The 17063-nt window shown below is 46.0% G+C and overlaps 1 protein-coding gene across 2 annotated transcripts in view; it reads right to left on the bottom strand.

Moving 5' to 3' along the window:
- Nucleotides 1-17063, bottom strand: part of ARHGAP25 (Rho GTPase activating protein 25) — a 73296-nt gene that overhangs the window by 35203 nt on the left and 21030 nt on the right. For both annotated transcript variants that reach the window (XM_081156917.1, XM_081156916.1), the window contains exon 2: nt 2405-2604. In XM_081156917.1, the coding sequence (XP_081013043.1) occupies nt 2405-2604 (200 nt within the window). The remainder of the gene's footprint in view (nt 1-2404; nt 2605-17063) is intronic.

The raw sequence follows: 17063 nt of genomic DNA, 5'->3' as shown, positions 1-17063 counted from the left end.
TAATCAAAATACACATATCCACATAAAGTAAAATATTCTTTCTAAGAAATTCATTTTATTCCTAAAGACTTTAAAAAAACTTTTTATATCTGAATGAGTATTTGATTTTACCCAATACTTTTTTCAGCCATCGATTCAGAGGTTGTGTGGTTTTTCTCACTTGACTTATTGATCTCGACCTACTCACCCGATGTGTTATATTAAGAAGTTTCCTACAAAATAAACCCTACTTGTCATCTTAGAAGCAGCTTTATCTAATTATCTCAGGCTAATGTCATTCTGGGAGACCTTTGGGTTTCCTTCTCCAGAAATAAGGGAGAGAAGCTAGGACCTTGGATAATTTATTTCACCTTTTGATTTCAGTTTATACTTTTACGAAACAGCATTTTCTTACAAGTTTCATATCATTTGATCCTGTGACAAATGCAGGCCTGGTGTGATTGACTAATTTTACCAGAGAAAAAAACAAAAAGAGGGGTCCAGGCAAATTAAATAATGACACGGTCAGATGGTAGTAGAGCCAGGAAAAGAACACAGGCTTGGCGATAACGTGCCTCTCACCCTCCGCACCTCACGGACTAACCCCCACCGGGCTGTCCTTCCCGCTGACTCCGGAGGCCCGCACGCGGCTGCCGTCTCCCTGGCTCTCTGCTGATGGGAAGACTTCCAGCATCAGCTATCAGGGCACCAGTCACCATCTGGGCCTGTGATTACTTCGCTCTGATAGAACTGGGCTGTTCATAAAGTGAAGGAAGTCTGGTCTCCATGCACAGGACACTGAGCAGGAACTCAGTCTGTGGTGTGGTCTCTGGCCCTTCTGTAGCCTCTGCAGTGACAGACACTCAGCCCTCAGCGGAGGACTTTGCTAACCAGGCGCTGGGGATGCACCGTGGATCCTTAAGTCTGCCCTTAAGATAACTGTCCTCTACCAAAATGATCATCTCCTTTCTTTACGGTACCCTGCTATGCACTCCCAATATCTTCGCCCTTCTTGGGGCATTTTCTTCCCCAGAGGGTTCTAGAGTCTGTCTTCTCTAATAAGTTCTTTCTGGCCGAGCCCACTCTTCCACCTCCAGAGACATGAGCTCTAGATAGGGTGACCAGTTGTCCTGGTTGCCCCAAGACATGGAGTTTATAACTGGGGCCCAAGGGTAATTTTTAAAACATCCCCTTTCACTCTCATGCACCATGATGGCCACGAGGAATCAGTAATGCAGGGGAAACAGGTTTAGGCCCAAGATTTAGGATCAAAGCCCTCTCTAGCCCATTCACTACATCAGGAAATCCTGTTTGCTATGTTTTCAAAGTATATCAGGAGTCAGATCATTTTCCTCCAGCCCACAACTCCCACTGAGATTCTCAACATCATAACCTCTCACCTTGCGCCTCCTTCCTCTGGCTTTGAATCTATTTTGAACACTGTATCCAGGGCCATCTTTTTACAACATAAGTCAAAGAATGTCCCTTTTCTCCCCAACATCCCCAGTGTAAACATTGAAGTCCATACTATGGCATACAATGTCCTTTGCAATCTGTGTCCGAATCCTTCACACACACCCCCACCTCTCTCACCTCATCCCCTCGGATTCTCTCAATACTTCGCTCTGCTGATCCCACATTGACCTCCTTGCTGTTTCCCACATGTCAGACAGGCTCCATCCACCTCAGGGCCTTTGCACTGGTTATTGCCTCTGCCTGAAGTCTCTTCCCCCAGAGATCTGCCTGACTACTTGTTTCTCCTCCTTAGTCTTTGCTCAAATGATCAAAAGATCCTTCTGACTACCCTTTTTTAAACGATAACACTTCCCCCAGAGGCCTAACTCCCCTTAACCCATTCTATTTTTCCCTCACAGAACTAGTGACTATCTAACACAACTACATAAATTTCATAAATTTTGTTATTTATTTTGTTTATTTTCTACCTTTCCCCTTATCTTCTAAGCTCTACATGGCAGAGAATTTTACCTAGTTTACTCACTGGTTTATTTCAGGTACCCAGAACAGTGTCTAGCACATAACAGATGCTCAATAAATATCGATCGAACAAACAAATACACAAAAGCCCCAAATCAATTTTCCTAACCCAAATCCACCCTTTCTGCGCCCTCATACGCAGCATTCCCGAGACCAGGTTGCCAGCCTTGACTGAGAGCTGTGTTTAGGAAGGTCCCCAGTGCTCACCCTGGGGCTTCCCGGGGGAAGATCACCCTGCCATCTTTGTGATTCAGGTTATGCATCTAGAAAATAGTGAAAAGGAGCGGGTGGCCTCCTCTCAGATAAATGTGTGTCTAGTCCGAGTAAGAAGGCCCCTGTGGGCTTGCAGGGATCTAGGTGGGTGCCCTCCCTCCCTCTGCGAGCCCGGGGAAAGGGCCTTGGTGACGGGGACAGACAGCCTGGCTGGTACCTGCGGCTTGGTGTCCTCTTCGTCTTTGTAGTAGTAGAGCTGCTGCGCCCTCAGCACGAAGTACCTCTGCTGCCAGTTTTTCACGATGGACCTCTGCTTCTTCAGCCAGCCCATCTTGATGGGCCTTTCCAGCGGGTTGGGGGCGGACGACAGGTGGAAGGCTGCCATCTGCTCGCCGGTCATCACGCTCCTCGACCGAGCTATGGAGAGGAGCAGACAGGCAGACTGACTGAGGGACATGAAGCAAAGTGCCAAGAGTGGGCGGAGAGGCGAGGCAGGAACCCGGAGGGGCCAGGGGCGGCCGGGCCCCAGCCGGATCCCGCTCAGGGGGCCAGATCTGGATCAGAGAAAACCCCCCGGGGCCCAGAGGGCCGCCTGCCGCCCGGGCCGCTGCGAGCCCTGGAAGGTCGCCGCCCGGCAGCTGGGGTCGGCCCCCTCATTCTGCAAAGCGAAAGGCTGGCTGGAGCCTTCTGAAGAGGAAGTGGCCGCAGCATCTGACAAAAGGTGCTTCCTTTTTCCTGCGTGGGAGTCGGTATCTGACAAGAGAGGAGGGGACGGTGCCTGCTCTGAGGGTGCGGGGTGAGTCCCACGCAGCTGCAGAGGCCCCGAGGCTGCCGGCCGTCCTCCACCCGGGAGGGGCCCGTGCGCCCCTCCGGCCTCACTGCCAAACAGAGCCCTTCCCCAGCCCACCCCCAAACCCGGACGCCCCAAACCCGGCCCTGTCCACACAGCTGGCATGCAGGAAGCTGGCACCTCCCGGATTTTCCTGACCAGTGCCACCGAGCGCCGTTCTGTCCCGTGCCCACTGAGAGTGTTTACAGACTTTTCTACTTTTCTACTGGACCAAGGGCTCCTGTAGCTGCTTTCCTGCTCCCTGTTCGGTCAGGTTGTCCCTCCTATGTGACTGACAGCACACAAGCGTTTGAAAGGAAAATGGATCTGCCAGCAGAACACAGAGGCAGAATTTGAATCCAGACACCCCCTCTCCCCCCCCAACCCACTGCATCGTATTGTTGGCTTTTGTTTTTACACAAGAGCTCTGCCTGTCATTGGACCAGGGCCAGGTGTCCACTGCTTATCTTCACAGTGACTCCCATCCAGAACAACTCTGTCCTTTCTTTCCGCCACAGAGAGGGATCACCCTGTCCGTGGCCCCATTTCAACCTGTCCGCTGAGCCTCAGCTTCCTCCTTTCCCAGACAGTTCGACAGTGCCCTTGAAACCACGCTGGAGCGCCTCGTCTCCCCGACCTTGAACTGTGCGCCACACTCGCCAGTCCCCAGTGCCTGCATTCCTCCGCTTGCTGGAGAAAGTCACCATCTTACGATGCCCGTATTCAGCTCTGCTCGGTTTCCAGAACATCCACAACTGACCTAAGCCACTCCACTCTCCCCGCGTGCCTCTCACCTGGTCAGACACCAGCTCTTCCTTTCCCAGCCCTTTCGCCCTGAGTCCATCACGCAGCTTCTCCATGCCTTTCTGGTTAAACTAGGATAATTCTAGTCCCTACTCTATGGAGTTGTGGAGATTAAACAAGCTTATGTATGTAAACCACTTAGCACAGTCCCTGGTCTAAGATAGCAATGTTAGTCTTTTTTACCAACAGGTGACTTTGCTTCCTACTCGAGGGTGGAGATCAGCTTTGAGAGCTCCCCAGACTTCCCTCTTCATTTCAAAATGTCGCTCCATCATCAAGCTTTCTCCCTTCCTTCATTCCTATTTCTAGTGCATTGAATTGACAACTTTTCCCATTGCTTTTGATTCCTTTCTTTCTATCTCATTCTAGGCCTATGGTTTTCAACCTTTATTTATGTTCATGGCATACTTTCAAATACCAAAATTGTGTATGGTGTTAGAGAATTTTTCTCCCACTGGCTCTAATTGTATCTGTAGTAATCACCCTGTTTACATGTGTCGTCTTTCAATCCCATAGTTCTGTCTGATGAGGACTCTGCCCTCACTGGGCAACCTTAACCCTCACAAGGAATCTGTCACCTTATCTCATTCCTTCATTCCCAGGTGCCAGCTTGCAGACCCCCCTTACCTCCCACCAGGGACTGGAGAGGTTTTACTATGTTGTACACAAGGGACCATATGTATTTGATTCAACAACCACCTATGGGACAGACATTAACATAAAAGTGCATATACTCAACTGTAGTAAAAAGAAATTTGACATTTTGATGACAATTTGGCAGCATGGTTACAAAGGATTTGCTTTACATCTGTGTGTCCTGGAACCCCAGTTAAAATTCTTCTCAGATCTTGCTCCTTAGTGAACTGCTATCTTCCAGATCTTTCATCTGTAACCCACAGGACAGACATGGGGCTGATTACTTACTCTTAGGCTGTATAAGTGATCTGAAGGAACCATAGGAGGGTTTCAGCAGGAATTCAATGGGGAGGAAGGAACTTGAAGAACTGCATACAGTTCTGTGTCTCTCTATATCTGAGACTGTAACTTGCAAAGACTAATATCTGTCCTAGAAAGAGGGCAAATAGTAGGGAGAGATGAAAAGTGGATCGCACATACACAATGGAAGAGTGAGGCATTGTAGCAGATGCTGGGAGATTCTCCCCACCTCAGTAGCCTCAGTGTGACCCAGCCCAGTATCACTTTTGTCACCATGCAGCTGAAGCAACATTAGACTTGGTAGGGAGTGACCCCTCCCAGGAGGGGCATAATGTGGAGTCTTCACTTGGCTCTGGGTGATCATATCACCATATGGAGACAGCTCAAGGGAATTGGAAAACAGACAGGTGCCACCTGGTTACTATGAGGACTCAGGCTTCAGGGACTATACCCAGGGATCCACAGAAATTGTTAGAACCACTACAGGAGACAGGAGAAACTAAAGGTCTCCAACAGCACTGAAGAAGTGGGATGGGGGGAGCAGGAGCCAAAAAGACACGGTAGATTGAAGAGAATTAACTCAGCAAAGAACTCAGTTGCTGGGATATTATTCTACAGTTAACCCTGAGAAATGTGTTATGCTCTGTTGTGGCAAACACAACAATGACAAAAACAAACACCTCAAAACCAAAACCTCCCTCTAGATGAGTCTGTACATTGCAGAATGGCCTGGTAAAGGCAGGAGTGGGAGGGGATCTGATGTTCTTAGGCCCAGCCAAGAGGGGTCTAGATGCCCTTGTGACAAGTAGGCGACCACCTGTCTGCCCGCACATTGTCAAGACCTTTGACTCACCATCTTTTCTATTCTAGCTATGATGCGGTCTGCCCATACATCCACCCCGTGTTTCCTGAGTGCCTGTGACAATCCCCAGCATAAGTGGTAGGACTGTGGTCACTGTGTTACAAGTTAGAGTGTGGATGGCTCAGTGAAAACATCTGCACTGCTAAAATTAGGCCCAGACACGGGGGAGATGGCAGCTGGGGCTCCAGGGAACTAATGACTAAGCCGGGGAACTTTCTGTCCTATGTCAAGGCCATCAGCCACCTCAGCCATCAGTGTTGCTCATCAGCTAGGCCTATCATGAGGTGATGGACACATCAAGGACGAAAGCCTGTTTGGCCTTGAGTGTGACTTGATTTTGACTAACCTTCCTTATTAGTTCCTGTAAACAGTCTCTCTTTGTGGGTGTGACTTGTTCCCAAATAAAGTAAACAAAGAAATCTGTTACTATTTATGGAGCTATTTCTCATAATGAAAATAATAACTGTGATAAGCTCCGTTTGTGATCCAGTCATTGCACACTGACTGCACGCTCCCAGCTTTTGGGGAAGGATTTCTGAACCAGGCTGTGGGCTGGAGAGGGGGCTGCAGGCAGACCAGGGAGGCAAGGTGGGAAGTTCAAAGACAGTTGCTCGGTGTTTACAGAACACTCTGGACAGGGGGTAAATGAAGGCCTCATGAAGTCAGAAATTCACCCTTCCTCTAGTAGAGAGAGAAAGAACAGCCCCTAGCATTGTGCTGTCCAATACAGTAGCCACTTGCTGTGAGTGGCTATGTACATGAAAATGAATTTAAAAAATTAAATTCAGTTCCTTGGTCACACCAGTCACATTTCAAGTGCTCAGTAGCCCCACGTCGCTCATGGCTAGAGTGGTAGACAACACAGATAGAGAGCGATCCATCATCAGAGAAAGTTCTGTTGGTCAGCACTTCCCAGTATCTGAGTGTTATCGTTACTAAACACAGGACAAAATAGGCCACAAAGGTTGGGCAGCATTTCATCAAATAGAGAAATCAAGCTGGAGGGCCCAGAGAAAAAGTAGCTTCAAGTGGCAGAGTGAGCAGTTCAAGCTCGATCTAACAGGAGATAATAGGGAGCCATCTCATGTACCTCAGCAAGGGAGGCCCATGATAAAATATAGACAAGTCATAGGCTAAATTTTAACGTGCAGGCGAGCAAGAGCACCAGAAAGGAAGGAAGAGAAATAGAAGAAGAGCACATTCCCAGGAATGTGGTTCTGCAGAAGTTAGTTGTTTTTGCCTCAAGTTGGAGCAAGAGACAATTAAGGAAGTATAGACAGAGAGGTCAGCTTGGGAAGCGCTATCACTTCCTTTCTTTATCTTCCCGTCTTCTGACCTCTAACCCTAAAAACAATCAATCACATCTTCTAAGGCTTACTTTTGAGATATTTCTTTGTTCTGCTCTCAACTTTGCCTCAATTTAGATTCTATTTTAGATAGCTCTGAAATTGTGGGTGAGATGGGAATAGTTCATCCAAAGCTGGATGAACGTTTACTATGAGCAGTGCCTTAGTCTGGGAACCACATTTAAGTAAATGTGAAAAGGGAGTAGAATCGATTGGCGTCTCCCCACAAACCCTCTCCTGAGCTGCAGACTCATCCATCCAATTGCCTGCAGGAGCCTGTAGAAGCCTCTGATGACCCTCCAACATCTTTGTCTTAAAAAGCTGAGCTCCCTGCCATGAGGTTCAGAGTCCTCTGTGGTTTTCCTTCTGCATTCCCTGCTTTCTCCATACCCATCCTGAACTTCATCCATGACAGTATGCCATTCCCTTTCTGGAATATTCTCCCCATCCAGGCCCATCCGCCCCTAATTTGACCCCTTGGAAAGCTCTCCTTCATCCTTCAAGATTTCCTTCTAGGCCACACCTCCTATGGAAGATTTCTCAGCCCAGCCAGACTCAGTTACTCCCTGGGCTCTGTTCCTTCTTAACTGGGATCAAATGTCCATCAAAACACTTATCTTCCTGCCCGGCCTTTTTTCTTACAGTCTTCCTTCCCCACCACACTCTAAGACGACAGGGGTTCTGCCTTGATGCTTGGCCTTGCTCATCCTGTGTCCCCAGCACCTAACACAGCTCCTGACAGACAGACGGCAGGCGAAAGAGGGCACCGGCTTTTACATACGCGGCCTCGGGGAGTCATGTTCTACCTCTGAGGGTTCGTTTCCTCCTCTGTGAAACTGTGATAACAATGTGTGGCTAATCTGTAAGGATTAGTAATGATAAGTGGATGGGCTCCAGCCAATGTCTGCTTTTAAAAACATAGCTGTTCTACATTAAGCTATTATTATTAGCACTATTATTATAGGTCGGACTTGATTTTATGTTAAATGAGAGAAAAGAAAGAAGAGATGAAAGAGAGACAGGATGAAGAAGGGAGAGAGGAAGAAACGGAAAAAGGGAAGACTAGCTGGACACTGTACAATATTCCAGGTGCAACTCCAGAGGCCTGAAGTGGGGTGTTGGCAGTGGGAAAGGAAAGAACGGGAGCAGCAGCAGTGAGGCCGACCACCCGACCTCAGCAACTGGCTGAACAAGGAGGACCGGGAGGCAAAGGCTTTTGTGAGATGTAGGGGTTGAGCGGCTCAGGTAAGGTAGCTTTCTCTGACCACTCATTGGACGCACATTGGCTAAGCACTTGGCATGGACCAGGATCCGTGCCAGGTTCAGGGATATAAGACCAACCAGGCACAGCCCTGCCTCCGAGCAGCTCAGAGACCCGGGAGACCTGTTCATGGAAGCTGGGAAGGAAGCCAGAGAACAAGGTGGGCCTGAACAGGTAGGGAGTCCAGTTCTGGTCATGATGAAATGTGAGGTTGCACGGAGCGCTTTAGACTTCCCCAGAGTTCTGGTTTTGACAGTAAAGCCTGTGAATTAAGAAAGAGGTTTGCGGGGGGAGGTGCAAGGGAAAGCCAGACAATGTGAGTGCCATGAAAATCTCAGATCTGAAAGGTAACAATAGATGTAACAATAGATGTTCTGAAACCAAAGAGGGAAGCACAGAGGGAAGCATTTTTAACACTAGGCTATGGAGACAAGCTTAGATACAAGTCAGAAAAAGTTACTATTTCCCTTGGGACTTTTTTGTTTTTTTTGTTAATCCTCACATGAGGATATTTTTTTCCATTGCTTTTCAGAGAGTGTGGAAGGGAGGAAGAGGGGAGGAGAGAGAGAAACATTGATGTGAGAGAGACATATGGACTGGTTGCCTCTCACAGGGGCCCTACTGGGGCGGGGAGTGAACCTGCAGCCCAGGTATGTGCCCTTTGTGCTCATTCACAGGGTTAGACAGTAGGAGTGAGGTGAAGGAGAGACGGCACCCTTTGTCCTCTGGGGAAGGAACAAAGCCACTTCTTAATCCATCACCTGAGGCACCTGCCTCAGCCTCCACCCATTTTGCCTTAATATTATATGTAAAAAACTTTGTGCTATTTTTTTCATCCAACATATGCTCAGCAGGCCTTGAAAAAAACAGTGACACAACAGCGCTGAAACCTCAAGTGCATCGCAGAGGCTGTGCTGACACCCCAACAGGAAAGTGGACATGTTAGGCGGACCCGCGATGTCTCACCAGCTCTCTGCCTGAGCTCATTTAAAGAAATCGAAGGATTCTGACTGAAGCCCAATGTGGCCGAGGCGTGGGAGGGTGGGATGTGGAACTAACCCGAGGTGGGCCCAGCACTCGCAGCCAGCGCCCCGCCCCAGCCGAGGAGGGAGCTGCGAGGGGACTCGTCGGTCATCACTGCCTCCCTGATAAACAGGGATTCCTACGCCCTTGCCTACACCCTGTGCACGCACGCACACGCACACACACACACGCACACACACACACAATCCCCACACTCGGCGTCCCCCACACGCCACTCACATACAGAAGCTCACTCCGTCCAGTTACCGCACTGGGAAGATGGGCCGCACAGGAGAAAACTAGGTCGTTTAACTTCAGAACCTCCAGTCTGGCTTTCTTTATGCCATTTTCCCCCTCTCCAGGACAAACTACCCTCCGTGTTAATTTACCCATCATTCAGGAGGGCAGGGAACTTTTAACGTCTTTGCACTTTCAAAACCTGGCATTTTGACTTTAGGATAAGTTTATCCTGTGATTACTGTCCTGGATTTTTTGTTAATTCTAAGTTTCATTTTTAATTTTGGTAGGAAAAATTTTACCCCCTGCCAAAGGCAACAAGCTGTGTGTGACTGAGGACAGCAGAGGGCTTGCTCTGTGCACCGGCAAGTCAACCACACAGGCTTCCCCGGGACTCTCAGGGGAAAGATTTGAAAGAAAGATTTGAAAGTTGTTCCTTGGCTGCTTGCTTCCATTCACAGGAATTAAGCAGGTTTAATGTTCCTATGTTCTCTAGCTAGTAGAAATGTCCTTCATTGTTTGACAAATATTTCAACCTCAAAGAGCAAATTCTGCTTTGGAAAGGGACTTAGTATACATAGCTATGTCTTTTGCAGGAAGAGGTAAAAGTGTGGTCTCAGTAGCAATATGAAGGAGAGAGAGAGAGAAGGTGGGGGTAGAGAAAGGAAGGAAGGGAGAGAGAAAGAATTGGCTTTCCGTTTCTTCTTAGGTTTGCAAGGTCTTCTGCACCCTTGCAAATTCAATCAACCTAGGGTGCCTTCCAGGGCCACCCCTCTAGTGGGCACAGTTCGGAGCTTGTGTGTTTCTCAGGAATTTCCAGCACGGTTGCTTCTTGTGGGTGTGTGTCTCTCAGTTGCAACACTTCACTGGCCCCCTCTGCCTATCTTTGCATAACAGGAAGCCAAGCATAATAACAAGAAGCTTACAGAATTGTGACTGCTTCCTCCTGAACACTGCTGGGTCTGCCTATTCCTCAGCACAAGGTGAAGTGGAGATTTGGCAACTGGTAGACGATGTGGCTGTTTAACTGTGGATTGAGCCAGCTGCCTTCCCAGCATCCAACTACGGAAGGATGTGGCATCACAGAGGACTCCAGGGTGCTGTCTCTGTGGTAATGTGGTGTGCTAAAGCAAGAGGGCATTTGAAGCATTGACCTTTCCATTGTCAAAGCTAGTCATTTGTTCTAGGTCAGAGGTTTATCTTAGGCACTAACATTCATACTTAAAGAATACTTAAAGTATTTGTATTTTATACCCTCAGATGAATTCTGTGGCCCCAGTATTTCACAGCAGCAATCTAGGTAGGGCAATGCACAGGGGACTGCACCCATGATCAAGCCCTTGGCCTTGACGAGGCTACAAGCCATTACTCTTCCTACAGACATCACTCCTAGGGTTTTCACTGGTTTTCAGAAATAGTGATCTTTAACCTTGTAATTCTATTAAGAGCGTGAACCAGGAATAATTTTTTCAATGGGATGGGCCTGTCATGCTTCATAATATGATTCTCTTATTCTACAATCTGATAAAAAAGATTCTATTAAATATTGAGGTAATTAGATTATGGGTAGAGGATAGATGATACCAATAAATTATTAATTAGTTGTGTTAAGTGTGATCAGGCAATGTGGTTATGATACCATTATAATTAACTAGTTATTAATAATAAGAAAGGAGCAAAGAGAAGGCCAGGTATTTAAGCATGTGATTTGGGCAGCTTTACCAGGAAACTGCAATTTCACACTCCCCAGGGAACCGCCAACCCATTCCCTGCAGGTTACTGGGGGAAGAGACTGGACAAAGGGGAAGATGGGCACATGGGCAGTGAGTTGGGATAACATAGGGAAGGTACTTGCTTGTCAGTCACCTGGGAAGCCATAGATTGGCTAGAGTAGGCATGGCCACTGCAAATGCACAAAAACTTGGGACTACATAATCCCCCAAACAAAGGAGCTCTCTTGTGACTCTTGGCTCCCTGGTTACTTTGGTTTTGTTCCTGCTTCCTTGCATTTGCCTGTGTCACCTCCATAGCCATGTGGCCCTGTGGACCCCACCTGCAACAGACTGATGAAACTGCAGCCGGAAACTCCAATTAAGCTAGCCTGATGCTGGGTTGGACTACGCCTTAACATGGAACGGAGACTCTGGACACTGGCTTTGATTTTAGTTCTTCTGAAAGCAAAATGGGGCTTCTTCTACGGTGGGGCTGAGGGAACTGGGAACTTGAAAACTTAGGGATTTGATTCCACAGAAATAACGTTTCCCACAATATCTCATCCTGCCATAGGAATCTCAGAAGATTCCTTTTCTCAGGATATCAAAAGAAGCCCACTCATGCTAGCAACCAGTGAATACGTGGAACTCTCTCCACCAATAACAGTTAAAGAAATAAAATTTTCGTATTTTTAAGGATGCATACTTCTTCATAGAATAAATTTACATAGTGGCTGGGATTTACTTCAAAATATCTCAGCAAAGAAAAGTTAAAAAATGGAAAAGAAAGTGATAGATAAAGCAAATGTGACAAAACCTTGATAATGTTGAATTTCAGAAATAGATATACATGAGGGTTCGTTACACTTATTCTCTGTATTGTGGTTTGAAATATGTGTATAATAAAAACACTCTTTTTCAAGATTCTACTAGGCTTTTTTTTCACACATCAGCTATCGCCCTGAACTTCAACTTGCCTGTTTTCCCAGGCTTGCATTTCCAGACCTGTTAGTGACTCCTCTGAACACAGTGAAATGATACTGTGCAGATGCTGTTCCACACACGTACACATTCGCTCCGGGACAGATCCTGCCCCTCCATTCCCCCTCCACTGTCATTTTATCAGTTAATGAAGGGGAAGAACCGAGGAACTCCTGATGTTTCCAGTTATGGATAGTATTTCCTGTAAAGTCAACTTTTCTTCAAACAGTGGTGTTGATGTGTGTGTGTGTGTGTGTGTGTGTGTGTGTGTGTGTGTGTGTGAGAGAGAGAGAGAGAGAGAGAGATTCCTCGGGGTAGGGAAAGGAGGAGTGGACAGCCCCACCTTGAAAAATAGCAGTTACAAGGAAGGCAAAGAGGATTTGTCTCCCATGACATTTCCTTTTGACTGGGAACAATGTCTGGGACATCTGGGGCCCATACGGGCTCACTGGGAGAATGGAGTGACTGATTATCAGTGTTTGCAATGACAAAATTGGAGGAGGTGATAGCCCACAACCCACCATTGCAGCACTTGATGACAGCTGCCCTGGCCCAGTGGTAGAGGCAGGTAGTATGGTGCCTTGAAAGGTGTATCTGATCGGGCATCAAGAGACTCAGGTTCAAGTTCTTGCTCAGACACAAGCCAGATGAGGAATTCTCTTGGTCTTTCTGAGCCTTTATTTCCTCATTTGTAAAATGAAAGGATGGAAATAAATCATCTTGAATGCATTTTCAACTCTAAATTTTTTGATTGACCTATAAAATATCTTTCAGCTAACTGCTTTGTATACTAACCCTTCTTTAGGTGCCACATGTCAAGTTTAATTTGCCAGCTCATGCAGGACTCCAGTTCTATACCAAGAGCATACACCCCTAGAGATGCATTCATTTAATTGATTTTAAAAAACAGATTTGGCAAAAGACATACTCTAGGTGACTTTAATTAAACAAGATGATTTGATAAGTTCTTGGTTAGAGTGTTTATGAATTTTCATATGAGGCTAAAGAAGATCCCCTGAGCAGTCTCAGTAATAACACAGGGTGAGAGGTAGAAAGACAAAAGCCACTATAACCGACAGGTCAACAGGCTGTATGGCTGATTTATTCTGGCATAAGATCTTAGGTCTCAAATATTACAGATCCATCATCTTCTGGGTATACTTCTCCAACTCTAAACCAGACTTTATATATCAAAATTACAAACACATCCATGCCCTTTTAACAAGAAAGTCTCCTAGCAATTTAGTTAAGGCAATAATACATGCATATTAAATTTATTTACAAGGGTATTTACTGCAGTACCATTGTGTAAAAAAATGTAAACAACTAAATGTCCAATAACACGGAGTCAGTCAAATGAAGTATGCTATACCCATAAAGTAAAATACTGTGTACCCTTAAAAATGACTCTTCATTGGCTTACAGTGACATAGGAACACATTGAATTTATGAGTAAGATTTAGAAGTGCTTCTTCCAAAATAGTATATACAGGGTGACTTCATTTTATTAAAAATATACACATATACACAAATATTACAGCGTCGGAAAAGTGTAGATACATATGCGGTGTGGCACAGAACAGCACAAGGGCAAGATTCACACCGGACTGGTTATTTTCCAGAGATGTGAGATTATGGCTAATTTTTCCATCTTCTATTTGCTGTCATTTTTTAAAAATAGTTACTTGTAAAAGCTTTATGTCAGTTTTCTCTTTAATGACCTGAAGTCTGAGTCTCCCTATCTAAACATTTTGACTTAAAGTGAGTCAGGAAAGAGGACATCACTGAGAGGAATCTATCCCAATGTTAGGAAGATTTTGCAGAATCTAAACCAAAGCAAATTCCAAAAGTTTTGAAATAGAACATTTCGAGAGCTGGCTCTGTCACCTTGGGCAAATCACCCTTCTGTGCCTGATGGGACAGGGCGCCAGCAGGATACAATATATAAGCGTCAATATAGTGTATACAATATATTGGATACAATATATTTTATGAAATGTAAAGTGGGTACAGATTTGCTTATTACTATTATTATTGTCATTAACAAGAATAACTTCTGCAGAGCTTAGTTTCTACAGATATAAAATGAGGTTGTTGAAGAAGATGCTTGCTAAGGCCCTCTCAGCCCCCTGATTCTTCTACTCTCTGCATACTAACAGTTTCTACTTGTTCTATAATGTATGCAGAGTATACGAGTAGAGAAGGGGCAACAGAAATGTAGGGTTCATTATTTGGGAAAGAAAATATAAGAGAAAGTGCTCAGGGAAGGAAAAGACTAGTATAGCTTGGAGCTGTCAACCAAGACATCACAGAAACCATAGAGCCTGACCACATTCTTCGGGGCCAAGGAAACAGGACCATGGACATGTTGGCCTTGTCTTGGGGGCTAAGAAGGAGGGATGGTGGGGATGCCAGAGGGAGCACGCGGGGGTTGCTCTGAGGATGCCTAGGGAGGCAGAGCCACCTGGAGCTCCACACGGTTTCACCTCAATGTGTAACAGTTCCACTTCCAAATTTCCATGGAAATAACCAAAGAATTACATCAGGATAATGAAAGAAAAGGGGAAATAAAAGTAAAAGTACAGAAGGATGCTGTCTGTGTGCTATTTGCTGGGAAGATCTCAGGTGGCAGGCTGACCAACTTACAATTCAGTGTATACTGGGAACAGCTGCCCCAGAGGCGGGGGGTGGAATGTTCCAGAAAGAATCTGCACCAACATCTAGAAAGGAGCATCGGTGCTGAAGTCGGGGGACAGATGGAGATCCCAAGAGCCACTTCTGGAAGAGCTCACAGAACAGGGGCTTGGCGGGGTCAGGTGACTGCCAGCTTACCCCAGGTGCTGAGAGTCCAGCCAGAGACAGAGGTGGCCCTGTCCTCCTGGCTCCCACACCGAGTGACTGGCTGTACCTATGAGGTGGGGGGACATTTCCAATTAACCTGGGGCTATCCCAAAAAGAAAAAAGAAGCTCCCTGAGCAGAGAGGGAGCTACTCTCCCTAAACTGGACGCTTCTTAAACGTTCCATGTAAAAGCTGACCGCTCCACCCAGCAATCCCGCATCCAGGAACCTATCCGTGAGAAGTGAGACACGGGTCCGCGTGACGTCTATGCTGATGTCCCCCGCAGCGGGACTCACAGAGGTCAAACGTAATGAACAGTCCAGACTCCAGCAACTGGTGGGTGGGCAAGCACAACGACAGATAGCTAGGCCGCGCAACACTGCCTAAAAATAAAAAGGAATGAAGGGCGGACACGGCCACAGCATGATGAACCTCAAAAACATGCTACGTGAAAGAAGATGAAGGCAAAAGACAGCGTGTTATGAGCCCACGTATAAAAAATACCCACAAATGGCAATCCCCTCGAGACAGAAAGCAGATCAGAGGTTGCCTGGGGCTAAGGGTGAGAGCAGGGATTGACTGGAAATGGGCAGGGTCAGTGTGCTTGAAAACTGCATTGTACTGATTGTTGTATAATGTTATTTTTTAAAAAATATATATCTTTATTGATTTCAGAAAGAGGGAAGGAGAGGGAGAGAGAGAGACAGAAACATCAATGATGAGAGAGTCATTGATTGAGCCCGCAACCTGGGCATGTGCCCTGACCGGGAATCAAACCCCGATGGCCTGGATCCCAGGTCAATGCTCAATCTCTAAGCCACGCCCGGCCGGCATTGCTGTATAATGTTATGAATTTACTAAAAACTATTGAATTGTACACATACCATAAAATAATTTATGGCATATAAATTATACCTCAATAAAGTAATAATAAGAAAGACAGGAACTATATATATTTAGCTGCCACGCACACAAAAGAAACCCATAATGGAAGCAGTGAGGTGCTGAACAGTCTGCGTAGGAAAATGAGGAATAATTCCTAAGTCATTTTATAAAGATCGTTTTAAATAGACCATATACTACATGAAATTTGAGACTTGCCCGTTTTGTTACTCGTGTACACCCCAAGTGTCTAGGATACTCCAGGGCTGCAAGGATACTTTAATATTAGGAAAAATAGTAAATGATGTGGCATCAATAGGTAAAAGTACTAAAGGCCATACATTTTCAAAAGATTGTGAACTTATATCTGATAAAGTTCAACATTGTTTTATATTAGAAAATTAATTATCAAGAATAGAAGAATACTTTCTTAGGTGGTAAAGAATCTCTAGCTCTAACCAGTAGGAGGGAATTGAGAGACTATGACCTGAAAATTCAACTACTGAAAATAAGAAGAATCGTAAGTTCTTAGGAATCGGCCAAGTGTTTGGTATCTTAGCAGCGCAAGGGGAAATTATGTGCAGGTGAAACACTTCAAAGAAACAAAAAATGACACAGCAAAACATTTCTGACATTTCTCCTATGTCATATAATTGAGAGTAGTGGAATATATGAAAATTTCCATTGCTGTGACATTTTGCAACGCTGTTAAAATGTGTATGGTTTGACAAAAAAAATGATTCTAAAATTTATGACACATAAATGGAAAAAAAAAAAATCAATGTCAATGTCTTGTTTAGAACTGCTGACTTGTGGGAAATTATTGAGAATTTACTGTGTCATAAAATCATGTCCTCCACCGGCGTTTCTGTTCATCTCAGGCCGTTTCACAGCACTCGGGTGAGGCCTGCAGAACGCAGACCTTCCCCTGTGAGCCTGCCACGGACATCCTGCCTCCTCTTCTGTGCTGTCAAACTTTATCAGCTGTCTGGGGGGGAAATTGGTTTAGGGGGTTTCCCTTTTATCACCCAAGGTTCTCACAAAAACATTAGGATTTCGTCTGCACGCATCTGTGAGCATCCCAAGCGCCTCTGTCTGATCCGGGCTTTCTTGGTGAGACGCAGGCCTGCCCGAAGGTGCCTTTCTGTGGCGACCACTCCCTG

The sequence above is a fragment of the Miniopterus schreibersii genome (genome assembly GCF_964146895.1).
Source record: "Miniopterus schreibersii genome assembly, chromosome: 13".
NCBI lineage: Eukaryota > Metazoa > Chordata > Mammalia > Chiroptera > Miniopteridae > Miniopterus > Miniopterus schreibersii.
The sequence above is the reverse complement of the archived record's forward strand: the minus strand, read 5'-3'. Positions and strand labels throughout refer to the sequence as shown.